We start from the raw sequence: 20,091 nt of genomic DNA, 5'->3' as shown, positions 1-20,091 counted from the left end.
CCATCCTCCAACAGCTGCGTGAGCATGGACACCCACGAGATCAAGCTGGCTACCTAAGTATATATTTATTCAAAAAAGACCCTGTGCTGCTCAGCCGCGGACCCTCTATTCCACACAGATTGGAAGATTGATGGCTATAACACCACTAACATTACTTCTGGTGTCTATCCACCTGAATCCACCTCTTCCTGCAGGAAGGACTTAAGACCAGAAGATCGGCCATCTTGAGGTGTTTCAATTGGGAACTTGCATCTGGAAAGGCATTTCCACTATTACTGTGTGTCTTTTTATGATTGTTTTCACTTTTATTTCAGGGGGTCACCAGGGTGGTGACCTAACTCTTGATCACGGTCTGTCTGTTCTCTTACACAGCCAATAACGCTGCCTGATGGAGCTGGTGCTGTACGAAGTGTTGTCAGGTGTGAAGAGTTCAGCCGCAATCTCGGTCCTTTTTTCCCCTTTCCCATTCTGTCATGGTACGTAATAAAACAGGACGTTAGACAGATGAGCTTCTCTTCTGTTTGTGAGGTCCACCCACACTCCTTACACCTCATCCCTGTATTATATGCTTTGTACTTTTGGGTGAGCATTCATCTGTTGACAGCTCTTGTGCACACAGAGCCCACCCCTATGACCAAACACAAAATCAAACCAATTTGGTTTGATTGTAGCAAGTTGTGGACTAGTTAGTTTCAGTCATTGGGTATGTCATATTAAGCGACTAATGCATGTGTATATTTAATAATCCATGCAGACTGTTATCAGCAAGAGTGAATGTGAAGGTCTACAGGACGGTAGAGAGACCAGCTATGTTATATGGGTTGGAGACAGTGGCACTGACCAGAGAGCAGGAGACAGAGCTGGAGATGGCAGAGTTAAAGATGCTAAGGTTTGCATTGGGTGTGACGAGGATGGACAGGATTAGAAATGAGGACATTAGAGGGTCAGCTCAAGTTGGACGGTTAGGAGATGAAGTCAGAGAGGCGAGATTGCATTGGTTTGGACACATGCAGAGAAGAGATGCTGGGTATATTGGGAGAGGGATGTTAAAGATAGAGCTGCCAGAGAAGAGGAAAAGAGGAAGGCCTAAGAGAAGGTTTATGGATGTGGTGAGAGAGGACATGCAGGTGGTGGGTGTAACAGAGCAAGATGGAGAGGACAGAAAGATATGGAATAAGACAATCCGCTGTGGCAACCCCTAACAGAAGTCGTCAAAAGAAGAAGAAAAGAAAAGAGACTGAACAATGAGTACTCACTTCGGTGAAATTTTGTAGCCTTCATTAATGGAGCAGACTCGCCATTCTGATGCTCCCGTACGCTTGATTTCTCTGTCCCAGTCGGAGGGCTTATCAAACAGTGGGGTCTGCTCACACAATGATTTCTTCTCTAATCCGCCTCCTCCTGGGTCCACACAGTTAACTTTGTTGCCTGAAATCAAAATGCCCTTATTAAAACAATGCCTTGACGGGCTGACTGTAGTAGCTTAGATGTTTGAAAAGAAAATCCTGATCTTGATTTTACTGATGCTTTAAGGCTCCTTTTTGTTCATCTGAAGATGACGAAACTCAGACTCCCTCTTTTGTCCTGCCTGCCAGAAGAGAAGGAGCCCAGCCCTGTGTGGAGTTCGACAATGTCACTTAGCCTAACCAGTTCTGAAAGGCGCCTTCAGAAGGGGCAGCACGTATTTGGACCAGAATTTCTGTCTGCTCTCAACTTGGTGTGGAGAGGTTTTGCCCCCCGTTTCTTTCAGTTATTTGTATGTATGTCTTATGTTTAGCTTTACCTTTCTGTTCAGCTTGACACAAAAAGCAATCAATTCAATTCAACCTGCAGACATTTGGGATGTATTTATGAATGAGTTTCATGCCTTGGGGAGCTACAGAGAGCTACAGGCAATAAAACTTTATGTCTCGAGTCCTACCTGACCAGCAGTGTTGCCTCTTAGCTAGCAGGTTGGTCATAAAATCATGGAAGTTAGTGAACCTGAACAAGTCATTTAACCTGAATTGTTGCAAATTATCACTGTAGGCAGTGGAGTAATTAATGTAAAGGAGATGCAGACATGCTCTTATCCTGAATTTAATCATTCTGCTTGGGAAAATTAATTACCTGAATTATAATACACTCTTGCCACATATTCAAATCCAAACAGAAGTTGAAGATCAGCAGGCTGGGAATAATGAGCAATAGCCAGACAGACCTGAAAAAGATGAAGGACAACATGGAGTCACATCATTACTTAAAGACGCGAGTCATTAATTTAAACCACCATAATGTATCATAATATACACATTCAATAGTTCTAACAGCAATTGCTACAAAAGTGCCGTATTACAGCAGAATTGTTTCATTTGGTGCAGTAAAATGCAGTCATGTGCCGACTTACGGTCAACCAGGTCAATGACCATAAGCGATCATACAAGAGGGTAATAATGTTCTAGAAATTTCCAAGGCCATCCACAGTAATAAAATCTTCTGTTATTATTATTATTTCACAGGGTCTCATGTGTTTTCCAATTCTTGGAGGGCCCCTTAAGTTTTCTTTTCATCAGCACTGCTCCTTGTGTCTAATTCTCATCCATTGTTCTCACATCACCCTCATTGAAGACCTACTAGCAGCTATTGCAAACTGTCCCCTTGGGCGTTGAAACAAGCTTACTTAGAAATGAGGAAACATAAGGCTGATTGTTAAGGCTGCAACCGAACAGAAACACTGAGTTAGGCAACCCACTCGCAAACCAGCAACAGCACCGCCCAGTGGCCAAGAAAAACCGTCTTAGACAGATCCAGCATGCAGATGGCAAGACTTTGTGCTGCTCCGTACTGGCAGTTAAGTACCTGTGGCCCACACCAGACCCAAGGAGCCTCAACTGCAATGACCCGTACACTTTGTGACTGACCAGTCTAATCGCCAGTCCCAAATGGAGCCACAAGTCAGTGCATCACTATACTTACATATAAGAATAAGGGCAAATTGACCTGAATTATTTCAACATCAACTACCTGTTCTATCAGATTAACCTCAAAAGCATCAGCAAAGTATCAAAACTCATTTCCTATGTAACCTTAACAATAAGCGTGCAACAAAAAAATGTAATTACGTTGTAGTGACAGCTAACCTGTGCTTTCTTCTTGTGTGCACTCACATCTGTTCAGTTCTGGTGGATTCACCAGGGTGCGTTCGAAAGCATTCAGCCACTTAACGCAGCACTCAGCTGATTTAAGTTCTTGGTCATCCAGATGTACACTTATTTCTAATTAAGAAGCTACAGTAAATTTAATATGTGATTTAAGTTTGGTTCATCTTTATAATGTAAACAGTTTGCATATTGTTTTTAACGATATCACCGTCTGAAGACCACTTCATAGAGACTGAGGAGAAGCTTAATTCCTCAGTCCATCCGCATCTTGAATAAGGAAAAGTGTCCAGATCTACATGATGCCCTACTGTTAACTCTTACATTAAGTTATTTATTTAGTTATGATTTATCACATACTTATAAGTCTATTAATGACTTTGAGTGATATGTATAAAGTCATATATTAGTGTGATTGCTCATTTATATTCTTCTTAAAGGCAAAGTCATTGGATTTGAGCAACCAAGCACTTCACTACATATTGTACTGTGTGTGTAATTTGCATGTGACAAACACAATTTGATTTGATTTGAAGAAGGCACAAAGAGGAACACTTGTGAACTGATTACATTATTAGTTTTAAGTGCTCTCTTGTGATAATGTCCTTTGCATCCTCCCACGATGCCACTAATGTCAGGCTGTACTGCCCCACACTGTCTACAGAAGTGCTTTAACCCTGCAAGACTATTACTCTCCCACAACCCATGGTGTTTACCCTGCCTTGGGTGCAGAACTCCAAAAAAGACAATTAAGAAAAAAAAAACAAGTATAAGAAAAGATTCAGCCCTTATCATCCCAGATGAATCCAGTTTTAAGATCATGGGGCTCAGAACATCTTTGAAGCTGGACACACTTATCCCATTTTGTATGTCTTTATTTGTAACTTAAACAAAGCAATGTAATATTAGTATTATATCATTGATAAGAACAGCAATGGTTTGAAGTTTAAGAATTCCCCCCAAGCATTAGGGGAAGTGGATAAAACCAGTTCGGCACGTGATTCTCTGCAGGACTCTTTTATCAACCCCCACAGGAAAGCCAATCTACCGAGCTGGCAAACAAATGGTTTTGGGAGCAGGTGTGAAAGTTATTGTGTGCCCCCATTGGTCTGAAGTATGGATGTTTGGGACTGGTGTGAATCAGAGGTCATTCTGTAGTACGACACCCTATTGGTGTAAGGATTTGGACAAAGAATGTATAAATTCGGTTGCTTTACCCCTCCCTTTCTCTCTCTCACATCATCATGATGAAGGAGCATCTCACAGATCATGGACTGAAAAGAAGACCATACTGAGAAGCACAACTTGGCAGCCATATTGAGACAGGAATGCGGCCTGTTCTGAAGAAAACTGAGTAAAAATCATGACTTAACTAGAGACATCGTAAGTAACTATCAAGTCTGTGTGCTACCTCAAACTACACATCAGTATTTATCAGGTTGTATGGTTGCCAGTATTCACTTGTACTTTGCTTATTGTTGTTCTCCTTTCAGCTGCTCCCGTTAGGGGTTGCCACAGCAGATCATCTTCTTCCATATCTTTCTGTCCTCTACATCTTTCTCTGTCACACCCATCACCTGCATGTCCTCTCTCACCACATCCATAAACCTTTGCTTAGGCCTTCCTCTTTTCCTCTTCCCTGGCTGCTCTATCCTTAGCACCCTTCTCCCAATATACCCAGCATCTCTCCTCTGCACATGTCCACACCAACGCAATCTCGCCTCTCTGACTTTGTCTCCAAACCGTCCAACTTGAGCTGACCCTCTAATGTACTCATTTCTAATCCTGTCCATCCACGTCACACCCAATGCAAATCTTAGCATCTTTAACTCTGCTACTTCCAGCCCTGTCTCCTGCTCTCTGGTCAGTGCCACCGTCTCCAACCCATATAAAATAGCTGGTCTCACTACTGTCCTGTAGACCTTGCCTTTCACTCTTGCTGATCCCCTCCGTTACTCCTGACACTCTTCTCCAACCTGCCTGCACTCTCTTTTTCACTTCTCTTCCACAATTCCCATTACTCTGTACTGTTGATCCCAAGTATTTAAACTCATCCACCTTCGCCAACTCTACTCCCTGCATCCTCACCATTCCACTGACCTCCCTCTCATTCACACACATGTATTCTGTCTTGGTGGTCCTACTGACCTTCATTCCTTTCCTCTCTACAACAAACCTCCAACTCTCCAGGGTCTTCTCAACTGGCTCCCTAGTATCGCTACAGATCACCATGTCATCAGCAAACATCATAGTCCACGGGGAACTTTGCTTATTGTTATTATTTTATGAATTATCAAAAATATATTATTTAAGGTGTAACTTAACTCCTGCTTGTCTTTTACTCTATGTAATTGCCTGAGGTTACAGATGTAGAAGGGAAGGTGGGGAGAAGTTATAGACTACAACACCTTATAAACAGCAGTAAGTCTATGGGATTTGAGGCATTCTGACAAAGGGGAAAGCAGAGTAATATAGAGGTCTACCAAAACAAAACAACGTTCAACCTACAGTGGGCCAATTCAGAGGGGCCAAGTTACCCAGCACACTTATTTCAGAAAAGGCACAACGCCTCTCAGAATGGAGCGGTTTCTAGAAAGTACAAAATCACTCAATACAGGACCAGATGGAGGCAAATCATCGATGCCTTAAAGAGGATTAATAATAATAATAGTAATAACAAAATCAGGCTGCGTATTTTCAATAAACTTTGGTAGAAAATTTTTTTCAGTGCTTAGTTTTTATATTTTGCTTATCGTACCTTCACTAGCTAAACAGTCATGTGCATAATAAAACCTTAAAATGAACTATTTAGACAGATAATAGCCATACCTGTTTATAGCAGACAGCACACTGGTGAACACCACTACCGCACAAACCCAGAAGCCCGGGTTCTACTCCCATTACTACTGAGCTGCTGCATTCTTTCAAATTCTCTAGAATTCTCTCATCTTCCCAAAGACATGCGTGTTAGATTAACTGGTGACTCTAAAAGGGCCCAGTGTCAGTGATAGAGTGAGTGAGTGTGTGTATAGGTGTCCCCTGCAGTGCACTAGTGACCTATCCAGGCTTGGTCATTGTCTTGAGCCCAGTCCACTCAGCCGTCAGAACATTTGTCAGGAGTAAATCCGTACTGAACGGGTTCAGTAGGTGGGTGGAAGAAACAACTGGCACTAAGAAACCTTCCTTTTCAATATTATCACTGATGTCCATGTCAACTGCCAGTGTTGTACATCAGTTAGCAAGCAGAGCAGGCACCCGTGAAATTTTGCCTTTTTATTTCCTTCTTTATGTCTTATTGTCTCACTTTATAGTCCTTAAGCTGTGGATCGTCAGCCCTCAATTATTTCGTGCCAGAGAGTGATTACGCCTCAAATAAAGATTTCATTTGTTTGCAGTCAATGTTAAATTTTGTAGCACAGTCATTACTGCTGGGTATCCAAGAAATATCACCATACTTATTTTTTTTTGTTCCATCTCTATTTCAAATTTGACACACTTGAGCAGTTGCCTGAATTTGTTCTTTTTATGTATTCATTTAATTAAAAACTGCTAGAGCTTTGCCAAACTGGGCTGAAGGACACATCTGGGGAGAACTGTGCAAATCTCCAGCTGCACACTGCAGATCACAGCAGCACAATTGAAGCCATTGAGCTTCCAACATCACATCCAAAAAAATAAAAAAACACACTATAAGGCAACACAAGTCAAGAAAAAAGAGAAACAAGAAGAGTGTGAAAAAAAACAAACAGGAATTATCACAGAGATAATCAGGTGAAGTCCTGAATGTTGAATAAGATGACCTAGATAATAACCAGAGAAAAATGCCACTTCACATAACCCTCATGCATTTGGGTTAAAAGGTATGAGAAACATCTTTGTTCTGGTGTTGACACTTTTTTTAAATTAGACATCAAGCATTCTTGGTGAGGAGAGCGGAATTAAAAGCAAAACACACAAAGCCATATACAAGACAGCATGCCAGAGTGAGTGCAGGGCCTCAAAGCACACTTTCTCATTTTCTTTCAAGTTCTTTGAATTTCCATAAATGATCCTATAAATATTCTGTACACTCGATAACGCATTTAACAAAGGAGGTGATGATTGTCGTTACATTTATGACTGTTCTGGATTTGGCAGAGACCAAACACATTTCTGTTTCTGGCTAAAGTCCTGGAGTTTTGTTATGATTGATGTGTCACGTGGGAAAGCGCAAGATGCTTGAACCGTTCCAGTCAGGTTTTTAAGACAAAGTGCATTTACATAGCCACAGTTACAATACTAGATTATCCTCCCCTTGTTACTGACAAAATTAACTATTTAGGCGTTACACTTTTTGACCATTTTTAATACTCTGTTCTTACTCTGCTACATGGACCATGGAGAAGGTTCTGACCCAGCAGATAACTGTTGCCGCCACTTCACTGTCCATCTGTACCCCCATTTTATAAAGGTGCTCTGATGGGCTCTGCACTTTGTCCTTTCTGTTGTCATAATGTATTCAAACCTTTTTAAATTCCTGTAATACCTCCTGTTAAGTCCAGCTTCATTAAAACAGAGGGACACTAATACATAAAATTTAACACAAAAATGACATGGCAGCCACTTTTGGCAGTAGTGGTTATATATAAAGCTTTGACAAAGCCTGAGGAATTAAAGTATTTGCTTTTACTACGACAGCCTAAAGCAGGGGTCCTCAATCACAGACCTGGAGGGCCGCAGTGGCTGCAGGTTTTTGCTCCAACTCAGTTGCTTAATAAGAAGCAATTAGTGCTCAAGTAACACTTCTGCTTCACTTTATTTGTCTCTCGCTAAGATTTTGAGCTCTTATTGTTTATTTTAGTCTTAAACAGCAGTATTCTTGGTTTTTAATTGCTCTTAATTAGCAATAACATGCAAATGACAAAAGAGACCAGCATTTCTCCATTTAGCTTGTTACCATTTACTCCTGTGTGTATTTATTGTGCACTATTGGGTTTAATTAAATACTTGGAAGGAAAGTGATGAGAAAAAAGTGAAGGACTGAGAATTACTCCTCCATTGTAGGCTTCATATCATTTGGATGATATCCTTAGAAAGGGGAAGAAAATCTAGGATGTGAGAATGACCTGATATAGCAGAGTTAAAGCACTAACAAGCCGTGAAATTAAATTATTAGCAAGAATTGCTTTCTAATTTAGCAACCAGGTTAGAACAAAAACCTGTAGCCACTGCTGAGTGGTGGCTGTGAGGCTAGGGATCTGCACTGGCAATCGGAAGGTTGCCGGTTCGAATCCTGTTATTACCAATAGGGACTCTGCTCTGTTGGGCCCTTGAGCAAGGCCCTTAACCTGCAATTGCTGAGCGCTTTGAGTAGTGAGAAAAGTGCTATATAAATGCAAAGAATTATTACTGTGGCCCTCCAGGACTGTGATTGAGGACCCCTGGCCTAAAGTGTTCACAACAAAGTCCTGTGCATGTCACAGGGGGATTCCCAATCTCACTTAAAAGTTCTGCAATGACTGCATCATGGTAGCTTCTGTCCAAAGTAAAAATGGCAAAACAAGAAACAGTGACCACTTGCTAGATCTGTTCTCTTACTTCCTGTTTCTACAAAAAGATGCAACACAGTTTACTTGAATCACAAAAATGTAAAATGTGCTTGCAAAACTAAAGATGACAAAATAAAAAAAACAACACCTGTAGGCAAACATGAAGCAGGAAGGATCCAAAATTTTTTTTCCCAAAGGTACGTTACACCATTTATTGGTATTGACAAATGTTGCACAGGACTTGAGTTTCCACAATATCACTGCTTTGTTCCATACATTTCTCATCCACTTCGTTATAAAAATTGCAAAGCCAGTTAACTGTAAATATGAGCCAACGTCTCTCAAGAACCTGAAAGTGAGATAATCAGGCAATTGTGTTATACAGGTATGCATCGCTTAACGTTTACGATGCATTCTGTGATTTGGACGGTGAGCAAACACCGTATTACATACAGTACTTAGTGAAGCTATATGGGATACTGTTGGGTACCTGTGACACTGTACACATGCATGGCTGAAATATAGTACTGTAAGCCATGATGCACTTTGTGATAATTCTTTCAAATGGAAATTTAAAACAGAGCTAGTGCTACAAACACTCAAGAGACGTGCCATACGCAAGATATTGGGTGCTGCTGCCTAAGATTCGAGGCACACTGTTACAACGTAAGCTTTTTATTTGTAAGTAGGGAAAGTTCACGTTCAAATAATGAAAGAAAGTACAGTACATATAAAGGCCAATCATAAATGCATTTATTATGACTAGCATGAAGTGTATTATGGGTTACATATGTAGGTACCATTATACGCCTGGTAGAGCAATCGCTTTGGATACAAGAGACACACGTGGCGTGTGTGGGAAGCTGCAGTGTTCGCTACACCCAGTTACGTCTTCTGTGTCCGATTCTCCATTCTGGATTTCAGAACTCTATTATAACCTTATGGGACCACAAACATATACGCCTGTAATTTACTGTTAAACCTACTCTTGAAATGTTTAGATTCTATGTTCATCTACAAGCAATGCAACTTAAAGGCAATAATTAGTCAACAGCAAAATAAATGAATTATGTTCACAACATTGGAGAATAAATAATTATCCAAATTAAGGTTTTTGATTAACTTAATCAATACAGTATACACAAACTTAACTGGCATTAATGCTAAATACAAAAAATACATAATAAAACTTTCACTAGTTAAAATTTTATACATGAAATATACACTTTTCCAAAGTCTCTTATTTAACACAAATGCAATATCAATGTAGTTAGCAAAAACTGTTATCAAAATGACAAGAAAAAAAAAAACTTGAGAAAACAAAGCAACAAAAAAATGTTTTTTCGGTAATAATCAGAGACCACGACACACTTTTCTAAGTCAGTTTTTCATTCTGATTTCAGATCCGCTTTCAGTCACGTCTATTTTAGGAGTTTTGAGTAATGTTAGTTTACAGTGTACTTGCATGTAAGTTTTTACTAAAACATAATCACCAATGAAGTAAATGTTTCCATATCTTCATTGCAAAGTCAAACAGGCCCACACTGTGGCACAGACATACTGAACGGTGTAAGTCAGCTACCACTGTTTCTTCAAAAATGCTTAGAGTAGGATTTTCTTGTGTACGCTGTGTCTGGATTGTCATGGTAGAGCATCCAGCAGTAGTTGGCCATCATACTCTAATTCCAGAAGCATTGGTAGCGACACTCCATTAACTGAATGTCCTGGTGAAAATGTTATCCCTGCTCGTCATTCACCATTCCAAGATTCTCTGGAAAGAACTCTAGATGTGAGTGTAAGAAGTGTATTTTCAATGATACGCGACAGCAAAGTTTCTGGTATGAATCAAGCAGATTCTAAACTCCTTCCTTGCATGCAGGAGACTTATGGCTGAAAATTTTCACAGATGACATGTGGAGCCCAAGATTTATCCTGGTCACCAAGTGGTCAGCCGACCTACAATTTGTATATCTTAAGATCTGCGGTAACTGGGCGACATTGTGCTATCGTCGTGAATGAACCGCACACATAACAGAAACTGTCTGGATGATTAATACAATTTATAGGCATGATAACAACTGAAATCAATAGCAGTTAATGTTGTCTGCTACATTCATATACAGACAACTGTTGTTAAATCTTGTAATACACTTAGGCTAATTATAATAAACTAGCCGTCCCACAAGGCTTCGCCTGCGTAGAAGTGAAACAGGACAGCGAGAAGGGCCCCCCTCCCCTCGACCCGCAGCCTCTGTCTCTCGGATTAGCATGAATAAATCACTCCTGCAAGCGAACTATGATTCTTAGCACGATGAGAGAAGTCGCAAAATCAACTGGAATGTTCAAGCAAATTACAGAAAAAAGCCCAACCTAAATCCGTTAAGTGTTATCTCGTGAAAAGCGGACAGACATAAAGACAGACAGACGTGTATATATATATAAGACAGAGAGAGAGAGAGAGAGATGTCATGCAATATATTATTAGCTTCATCACAAAAAATTGACGTGTTAGAGGAAAACTAAACAGAGACTTGAAATCAGTATGAAAAACAAAACCCACATAAAATTATCTCTTGATAAAAATGACCTGTTGACATGTGTAATCAAAGTAAAAAAAAAAATAAAATCCAAATGAAAACTAAACTGATATTAAAATCACATACTCAAAAATATTGAAAATTCAGACATGAGCGTCAGTTGGCTTTGCGCCGTAGGAACCAAGTTACTCAAACTATTCTATAACATTTCAGCTATTATTTAATGCTCTGATGCTAATCTTTCTGATCATAAAATAGGTCATTACAATAGTAATTGATGAGAAGAATTCATAATTTCAAAATTTCGGTATTTTAGGGCTCTTTCTCTTATACAATTTGACTCAAACACTAACCAGCACATTGTCATCTCATAACAGGCTTAAGTTTCGAGTTTGGTATTTTTCCATCCAGCTGTTTTAGCTCCAGACCGTCCTCAAGAAACTGTGATACACAGAGACACTCACCCATCATCGAGATATCGATGTTTTCGATATCAGGGAACCCTAAAACGGTCGAGATGCATTGAAAACCAGAGATCGAAACTTTTGGCAAAAGCTTTTGCTCCTCCCCACAGATGATAGGTTATGGTAGGGGAAGGGCACAAATCAATAAGTAAAATAAGATGAAAATGTGCCGTTTTGGTTATTCACTAAATCAGTTGATATTAGCCTGCTGATTGGGCCATCTTTTTTCACTAAATAGCTACACTCTTACTTGGCCACATCGCCTAAACAGCATAATGGTCACCAGGTAGCTCAAAATTTTTTGAACATTGGGAGTACTTTGACTCTGACCTTGACAATAACAAGAGCAACTGTGTAGTCAATTCAAATGCAACAGACCTGACACATTCAAAATCCATCTTTAAACTTCTATAACAAAGATGTCTGTACAGAGATTGAGGACTGAGACATGCTATAAAAAAAATAAAATACAAACCCACCCAAGAAGATAACAGAGCAGACTATGTTGGTCAAACTTTTACATTTGTGTGTGCAGAAACCTGCTGTCTGGCCACCTCAGTCGACTGAACTCAAAGACGGAGTGTGCAACGGTCCAGCCATTTACTGAAGTGCCCATCTACTCGTTTTTCAGAATTAGCTGCCTTTGTAATTTCCTGTAAAGCACTTGCTTCAAAGTTTAAAATGGTGCAGAAATAAACCACTTGCAATGCAAGTGACACACATTTTATAAAAATGCATTGTATAGATGGCTGGAGCAAAAAGAAACTCACTGTGCCTTTTATGGGTATATTTCTGTAATTCCTGCGCTGTGGAGGCAGAGCCTGCATTTGTTAATATTCACCAATGGCCTTTTTTGTAAACTAAAATAAAAACTAAATAGAGCATAACTGAAGTCATCACTATTAAAATAAAAACTAAAAAAAAAACTGTCAAATATGAATAATACTAAATGGAAAAATAAACGTGACAAAAATCAGAAGCCTAAGCAAAACACGTTTGAAGAGGCATAGAAAACCTTTTGATTGAGCATTGCCTTGTTTATCCATCCATTTTCTTAACCAACTTACCCAAGACAGGATCACAGGGTAGCTGGAACCAATCCCAGATAATCCTCAGGAGATGGCCCATCATAAGTAAGACACAAACACACATCAGGTGCCAGCTTAGGAATGCCAACCCACCTAACCTGTATGTCTTTGGTTTGTGGCAGGAGACCCATGCAGATCCGAGAAGAACATGCAAACTGCACACAGAAGGCACATAGGACTTGAGCCACAGTCTCCTTGTTCTATAGCAGAAGCACTACCAATGTACCACCTTGACACCCCTTCCAGTCTTTAATGTGAACAAACTCAGAAGATTATAGATTTACAAAACAAGAACAAAATCTGAAGTGCTTCCTTGTTTTACTTCCAAAAGAATATTCCGCCAGGTGTAAAAATGTTAAACAACAGAAGCTTTACTGTACTGATTGATGGCCGCTGGTAACTCTACTATACACTGAAGAACTATCTAAATATCCTGAAAGAAACTGGCAGATAGCAGGTCACCCTGCTGTTTTGTCACTTCCATGAGAAACACATGTATCCCACCCTGTTTCAGAGTATATTGTGTTCAAAATATTTCAAAACAAAGTGAATACCTGAAAACCATGAAAACCACTAATGAATCATGGGTTTAATTCACTGCTCATCTTGCCCTTAATTTTGATCAGCCAAAAAAAAAACGGCAATCAGTTTAAAATTGTCAGAAAGACAAACCCAATACTGTTGATAAAAAAACATCTCCAAAAAATCTAACAACACATTTCCTCCCACATTAAGACATGCTGCGCATAATTCCACCGTAGTGACACTGAACTGCTTTGTAAAAGCTGACAGTCACATGATATTTCCTAACCTGCTGAATTCAATTTATGGTTGCAGGAAGGGTTAGAGCCTACCCAGGCAGTGGTGAGCACAAGTATGGAAATAACCCTAAACGGGCACCAGTCCATGACAACACCCACTCTTACATAAACCCAGACACTGCCATGCTAGAGTCACCAATTAAATTAATAAGAATGTCTTTCAGCATGAAGGAGGATAACCCAGACAAACAAGGTGTGAATATTCAAACTACACACGACTCATGACTGAGCACAGCCATATGAAGCAGCAGAGCATATGGTATCATGAATTTACTCCATCTACTCTATACTGTCCCCAAGTGTGTGTGGCTGTGCACATGGGCTGGCCCTGCAGTGGACTGGCATTACGTTCTGTGTTGGTTTCTAGTTTACCCTCAGTGAAGCCCTTTAGACCATGGTGGGGCAAAATGATAATAAGATGGACGTGAACTTAATTACATTTTTTAGCAAATGTAATATTTAACAGATGTCACAGGAGGCTGGGGGCCAGACCCAGCCGGGATGCCTGGAAGGACTGGGAGGCAGTCAGTACGTCCCCCGGGCCGCGAGGGAGCAACTGCCCTGGATAAGCAGAGGACCACAGGGATGGAGCAAGCAGGCACAAACCCGTGGGGGTGCCCCCAAGTCTCATAAAGCCCGGGAGCTCTGCATTTCCACCACACCTGGGAAGGTCCTTCCAGCGACACACGGAGTGCTGCCGGGTGCTGATACGGCACTTACACCACACCAGGAAGTGCCGCCGGAAGAACGTCATCAAGCACCTGGAGTACATCTGGGTGAATGTAAAAGGGGCCGCCTTCCTACAGTCGTGAGCTGGAGCAGGACAAAGCTCCAGTGACAAGAGAAAGAAAGGCGGCCCATGTTGGGAGTGATTGGTGCAGGAGCACTGTGTGCTGTGTGGACTTTATTAGTTTAAGAAACATGTGTTTTTGTAAAGTGCTGGTGTTTGTCTGATGGTGTTCAGACCCGCTTTCACACAGGTTAAAGTTTATAACCATTATAATTATGATTATTATTATTAAGACCAAAAAGGCTCAAAATCTACCAACCTTACCAGTTTACAGACCTTTTATCTTTTGGAAATTGGAAGACATTGATCAGTTCCACCTGTTCTGCCACAGTGATGACTGCTTAAGTAAGAATCTGCTCAGCTTTAACATAAATCTGATTAATCATATAAATGGGAGGTAACTGCTTACTCGCTACTTTAATTATATCATCCTCTTAATATACAGGAAATATGATGGATTTTTTTCTCAAATCCATTGATGTTGTGACTAATTTCGACAGAAAAAGTTAAACGAACACCTACTCAGAGAAATCCATATTACCTTGCACCTTAGCACAGGCCTGTAAGTACACACAGATATTTACTCCCCTCGTACTTCATAATCTTTTGGTAACAAGAGCCAACTTAAAAATGCTTGCATCAGCAGCCGCACACTTGAAACAACAGACACCTGCCACATTTGTGTAGAGTTATTCAGTAGGCTTCCTCCACCATATGCTCAAGGCCACATATTTAAGGTCCGCTTTCAAAACAGCAGTATAGAGAAAGGGGAATACAGCAAACTCTATGAATGGTCCATCTGTTCTCCCAACGCTCAAGTCCATGGGTTGATTTTGACTGGCAGCTTGAAGCACAGTTATGCTTGGCACCTCAGTTGTCTGACAGGGAAAGCCTGGTGCTCACATTTTTATCTGCGACTCTGGCAGCAAACCTCTGAGGAATGGGCCGTCAGGAAGGCGAGGGAGCATGTGACCTCTCACTTGGAAAGCAGCCATTCACAATGCTGAAAACTCCCAGGGAAACCCCCTTAGGCACCCTTGTGACAGAGGGCTTCTCCGGCTCGCTAATTTCATGATGGGAGCATTTAAGGGCAGAGTCACGGAAAGAGCTTTTCTTTCTTTTTTCTTTAGGATTCTGACCTGTTTGTCACTCTAAGTTAGGCACTGAGGAAAGAAAGTCTCATCCACTGAGTGAGACTGCCACACATGCAAATTTAAATTCCAACTGTTGTCTACTTTTTGTGGAGAGTGAGAACTTGACAAATAAGTAACTAAAAGGTTTCACAGGATGCCATACATTTGTAAAATGTTCACTGCTGAGCTGAGTCCCAAATAACACAGAAAGCAGCTATGAACAACGAAGCTGAGATTCAGAAAACACAACTAGGAAGAACACGGTTATCTCCATTAATAGCTTGCATCATTTTTCCACATTTTCAGGAACTCTGGCACTCTATTCATGAAGTTTAAATGTAGAGTAAATAAAATCTTTGGAGGTGTCTGAATGCTTTCTGCTGACGTCTCCACTTACATTTCTCTTCACCCCACTTCAAACTCGCTGCCTCTTCATAGTGAGGTAGACATCGCTACTTGATCTTACAAGCTGCAGCTGTAGCCTTGGACTGTCACAGTTGCTGCAGCCAGTTTTTAAATTAAGGGCAAATTATTTGAGCTAATCAAGTATATCATTATTTTTATTTTCATTCAACTGTGTTAAATGTAGGGGCGGCATAGTGGTAATGCTGCTGCCTCGCAGTAAGGAGACCCGGGTTCGCTTCCCGGGTCCTCCCTGTGTGGAGTTTGCATGTTCTCCCCATGTCTGTGTGGGTTTCCTCTGGGCGCTCCGATTTCCTCCCATAGTCCAAAAACATGCAGGTTAGGTGGATTGCCAATTCTAAATTGTCCCTAGTGCGTGCTTGGTGTGTGTGTGTGTCCTGCGGTGGGTTGGCTCCCTGCCCGGGATTGGTTCCTGCCTTGCACTCTGTGTTGGCTGGGTTTGGCTCCAGCAGTCCCCCGCGACCCTGTGTTCAGATTCAGCGGGTTGGATAATGGATGGATGGATGTGTTAAATGTTGAACTTTCTTGGAAAAGCAACACAATGCAATGTAGAGAGGAAGACAGTGTGGATTCAGAAAGTATTCAGACCCCTTCACTTTTTAAACTTTGTTATGTTGCAGCCTTGTGCTAAAATCATTTACAGTCATTTTCCCCCACATCATGCAAATTTTGGCAAGTTTATTAAAAAAATAAAATATTTAAATATCACATTGACACAAGTATTCACACCACTTGAAATTTGGCTCAGGTGCATTCCCATTCTGTTGAGATGCTTCTACACCTTGTCTGGATTCCACCTGTGGTCAATTCAATCTGGACACGAGAAGAAAAAACACACCCCTGTCTACATAATGTCGACAACAAGTCATGAGGTCAAAGGAACTGTCTGCAGAGCTTAGAGACAGGATTGTGTTGAGTCAAAGATCGAGGGAAGGTAACAAAAAATTGCTGCTGTAGTATTCAAGGTTCCCAAGAGCACGTAGTTCTTAAATGGAATCAGTTAATCATGACTCCTAGAACTGGCCATCCAGTCAAAATGAGCAATTGTGGAATAAAGGCCATAGTAGGAGAGCTGACCAAGAACCCAATGGTCACTTCAGAGGAGGTCCAGAGAACCTGGATGGAGATGGCAGAAACTTTCAGAAGGAAAACCATCGCTGTAGCACTCCACTGATCTGGGCTTTATGGCAAAAAAAAGGCAAGGAAGCTTGTTTGGAGTTTGCAAAAATAGCACCTAAAGGTCCTAAAGATTGAGAGTAACAAAATTCTCAGGCCTTAATAAACCCTGATTAGCATCATGTCTGGAGCCACCACTCATCACTTGCACAATAATGGTGATAGATAGCAACATCATGCTGTAGGATTGTTTTTCAGTGGCAGGGAGATACATTTAATGAAAACCTTCTCCAGAGAGCTCTGGACCTCAGACTAAACAGAACAATGACCCTAAGCACAAAGCAAAGACAACACAAGAGTAGCTTATGGACAACTCTGCAAAAGTCCTTGAGTTTTCCCAGCCAGAGCGTGGACTTCAACCCAATCGAAAGTCTCTGGAGAGACCGGACATTAGTGATTCACTGACAGTCTCCATCCAAAATGACAGAGCATGAGAGGATCTGCAGAGAAAATTGGCAGACAATCTCCAAATTCAGAACTAAGAAGACTCCGGGTTGTAATCGCTGCCAAAGGTGCTTCAACTAAGTACTTATGTCACTAAAATTTCATTTTTTTTTTTATTTTTAATCAATTTGCAAAATTTCTAAAATTAATTTTTTACTTTATCATTCTGGGGTATCGAATGTTGCCTAATGTGGAGAAAAAAAAATGTAAATAATTGTAGTACAAAGCTACAACATAACAAAATGTGTAAAAAGTAAAGGGGTCTAAAAACATCCTGAATCCACAGTAGGTAAGCTGGTAGAAACTCTCATAATCCCAGAGTTATGGCTGCAGACACAAAAACCATAAATATACCTATAAGAAGAATTATCGTAATCTTAACAATGTTAATGAGGTACAAACACATATATAACAAAAATTATCAATAAGTACATTACCAAAGTGTATGAATTTATGAAGTGTGAAGTGATTATGTAGGTAGGTTGGGAGCATGCCATGCACTGATAACAGAGCATTGCCGGACCCACCACATGATGAAGCACCTCAGGATCCCAAATTAGGACCCAAGAGCAGTTGTGCAATGGGTGACACCTCAGCACCACACTGGAGCGGTTTGAGGTTTGTTTTTTTTTTTCATTACAGGAACTGAAGTGTCAATCCTGCCACCAAACCCCTAAGTTTTCTCTGCAAGCTGGAAGACCTCCTAACAGGGCTGGATGGAGGTTAACATCATACCCAGGACAGAGCAACTGCAGGTTAAGGGCCTTACTCAAGTGATTACAATTGCACAGTACAGGATGCCAGTCACAGACACTGTGTCATTATTGTCTGTTAAGATGTCTGCTAGACCAGCTCAGTACCATTCAGAACACAGAGGGCACAGTACCACCTCAGGCGTGGGGTGATTCACTATAGAGCCTGATGGCTGAGGACGGAAATGACCTCACATAGCACTCCTTGGAACAGCACAGTTGTCTTAGTCTGTTGCTGAATGTGCTCCTCTGTTTAGCCAAGACGACAGTCTTTGTCCAGGATAATAAGCAGCTCTGTTCTACCACTTCCACCAATGAGTCCAGCCTGACTTCCAGGATTGATCCAGCCTTTTTAAACAGTTTGTTTAGTCTGTTAGCATCTCCTGCACTAAATGTGATTTCCATGGCACATTACCACACAGAAAATCACACTGGGCACTACAGACTGGTAGAAATCATGTAAGAGTGGCCTGCAAACACCAAACAACCTCAACCTCTGCTAGGAAATAGAGATGACTCTGACCCTTCTTGTATACAGCCTCTGTGTTGATACTCCAGTCAATCCCCCGTGGTACTTTCATGTCCTCTCCACCTACACATCTTCACCATCAATGAGAACTGGAAGTAGAGTGGCCTTGACCCTCCTAAAGTCTATGATCATTTCCTTTGTCTTACTGATGTTAAGCTGCAGATGGTTCAGCTTAGACCATTAAAGAGAGTTCTTCAGTAGTGCCCTGTATTCATTCTCCTGCCTACCGCTGATATACCCAACTATGTTAGGATTCATTATTATATCTAAAGTCAGAGGTGTACAGGGTAAACAAGGAGCCAGTACAATTGGAACCAGATCTGGTAAACAGTTCTATAGCCAGAGGTATCTTTGCGAATGGAAGGTAAGCACCCATATCACTCTTCGATAGCAGAAAGTTCCAGATCATTGCTATCCCAATAATCCCGTTTTTTTTTTATTATGGAGTCATGAAGGCTAAAGCAAAGGCTAAAGACATCTGCAGTTCTTCAAGTGTTCTTCTGGGTTCCTCTGCTACTTCCTGAATGAGTTGTCTCTGTGCCTTTGGCATCAATTTGCCAGCCAGCCAACCTTTCCTGGGAAGATTCACCACAATTGCAAATAATCTCCATTTGAAGACGATGGCTCTCACGGTGAATTGGTGGAATCCCAGAGGCTTCAGAAATGTCTCTGTAACCTTTTGCTGATTGGTCGCTTTTAGCATCTTCTTTTCTCGTCAATACTTTGATTGAGGCATAGAGTGCATCCAGAAACCTTGTAGTGACCACTTCACTCACATGTTAAGTGTCAGTATATGGCGAGGTTTAGATTCAATGGGACTGACTGAATCTAATAATCAAAGAACTTTGGCAAAGATGTTTAAGTGTGTAACTAAGTGGTCAATTACCTTTTCACTTGGGCAGCAGAGGTATGGGACAACTTAAATACTTAAACACATTAAGTAGAAATTTAGAAATGTAATTATGCAATATGTTTACTGTGCTTCCCTTTACCTAGTATTACATTTTGTCTAAAGATCTGAAGCAATTCATTGAGATAAATAAACAAAAGCAGAAGATATCAGGAAGGGAGTAATGTATTCTCACAGCAATGTATGCTGAAAAAACGCAGACACTAAGAATGAAACATTATTTGTTTGTACACTTCTTCTTTCAATTCTTTCAGCTTTTTCAGGGAGAGCAATAGGCTTTGTTCACATTGTAAGCCTCACTGCATAATTCTGGTTTTTGCTCAGATCAAATTTGCCTATCTTGACAGCTTGCATTCATA

At 40.8% G+C, this 20,091-nt stretch overlaps 1 protein-coding gene across 1 annotated transcript in view; it reads right to left on the bottom strand.

Annotated features, from left to right (window-relative positions):
- Positions 1-20,091, bottom strand: part of mtmr10 (myotubularin related protein 10) — a 105,839-nt gene that overhangs the window by 30,197 nt on the left and 55,551 nt on the right. Inside the window, 2 exon segments of the mRNA XM_028823539.2 lie at positions 1,257-1,428; positions 2,110-2,200. Of these exon segments, the coding sequence (XP_028679372.2) occupies positions 1,257-1,428; positions 2,110-2,200 (263 nt within the window).

This window comes from Erpetoichthys calabaricus, chromosome 17 (assembly GCF_900747795.2).
Source record: "Erpetoichthys calabaricus chromosome 17, fErpCal1.3, whole genome shotgun sequence".
NCBI classification, from domain to species: domain Eukaryota; kingdom Metazoa; phylum Chordata; class Cladistia; order Polypteriformes; family Polypteridae; genus Erpetoichthys; species Erpetoichthys calabaricus.
The sequence above is the reverse complement of the archived record's forward strand: the minus strand, read 5'-3'. Positions and strand labels throughout refer to the sequence as shown.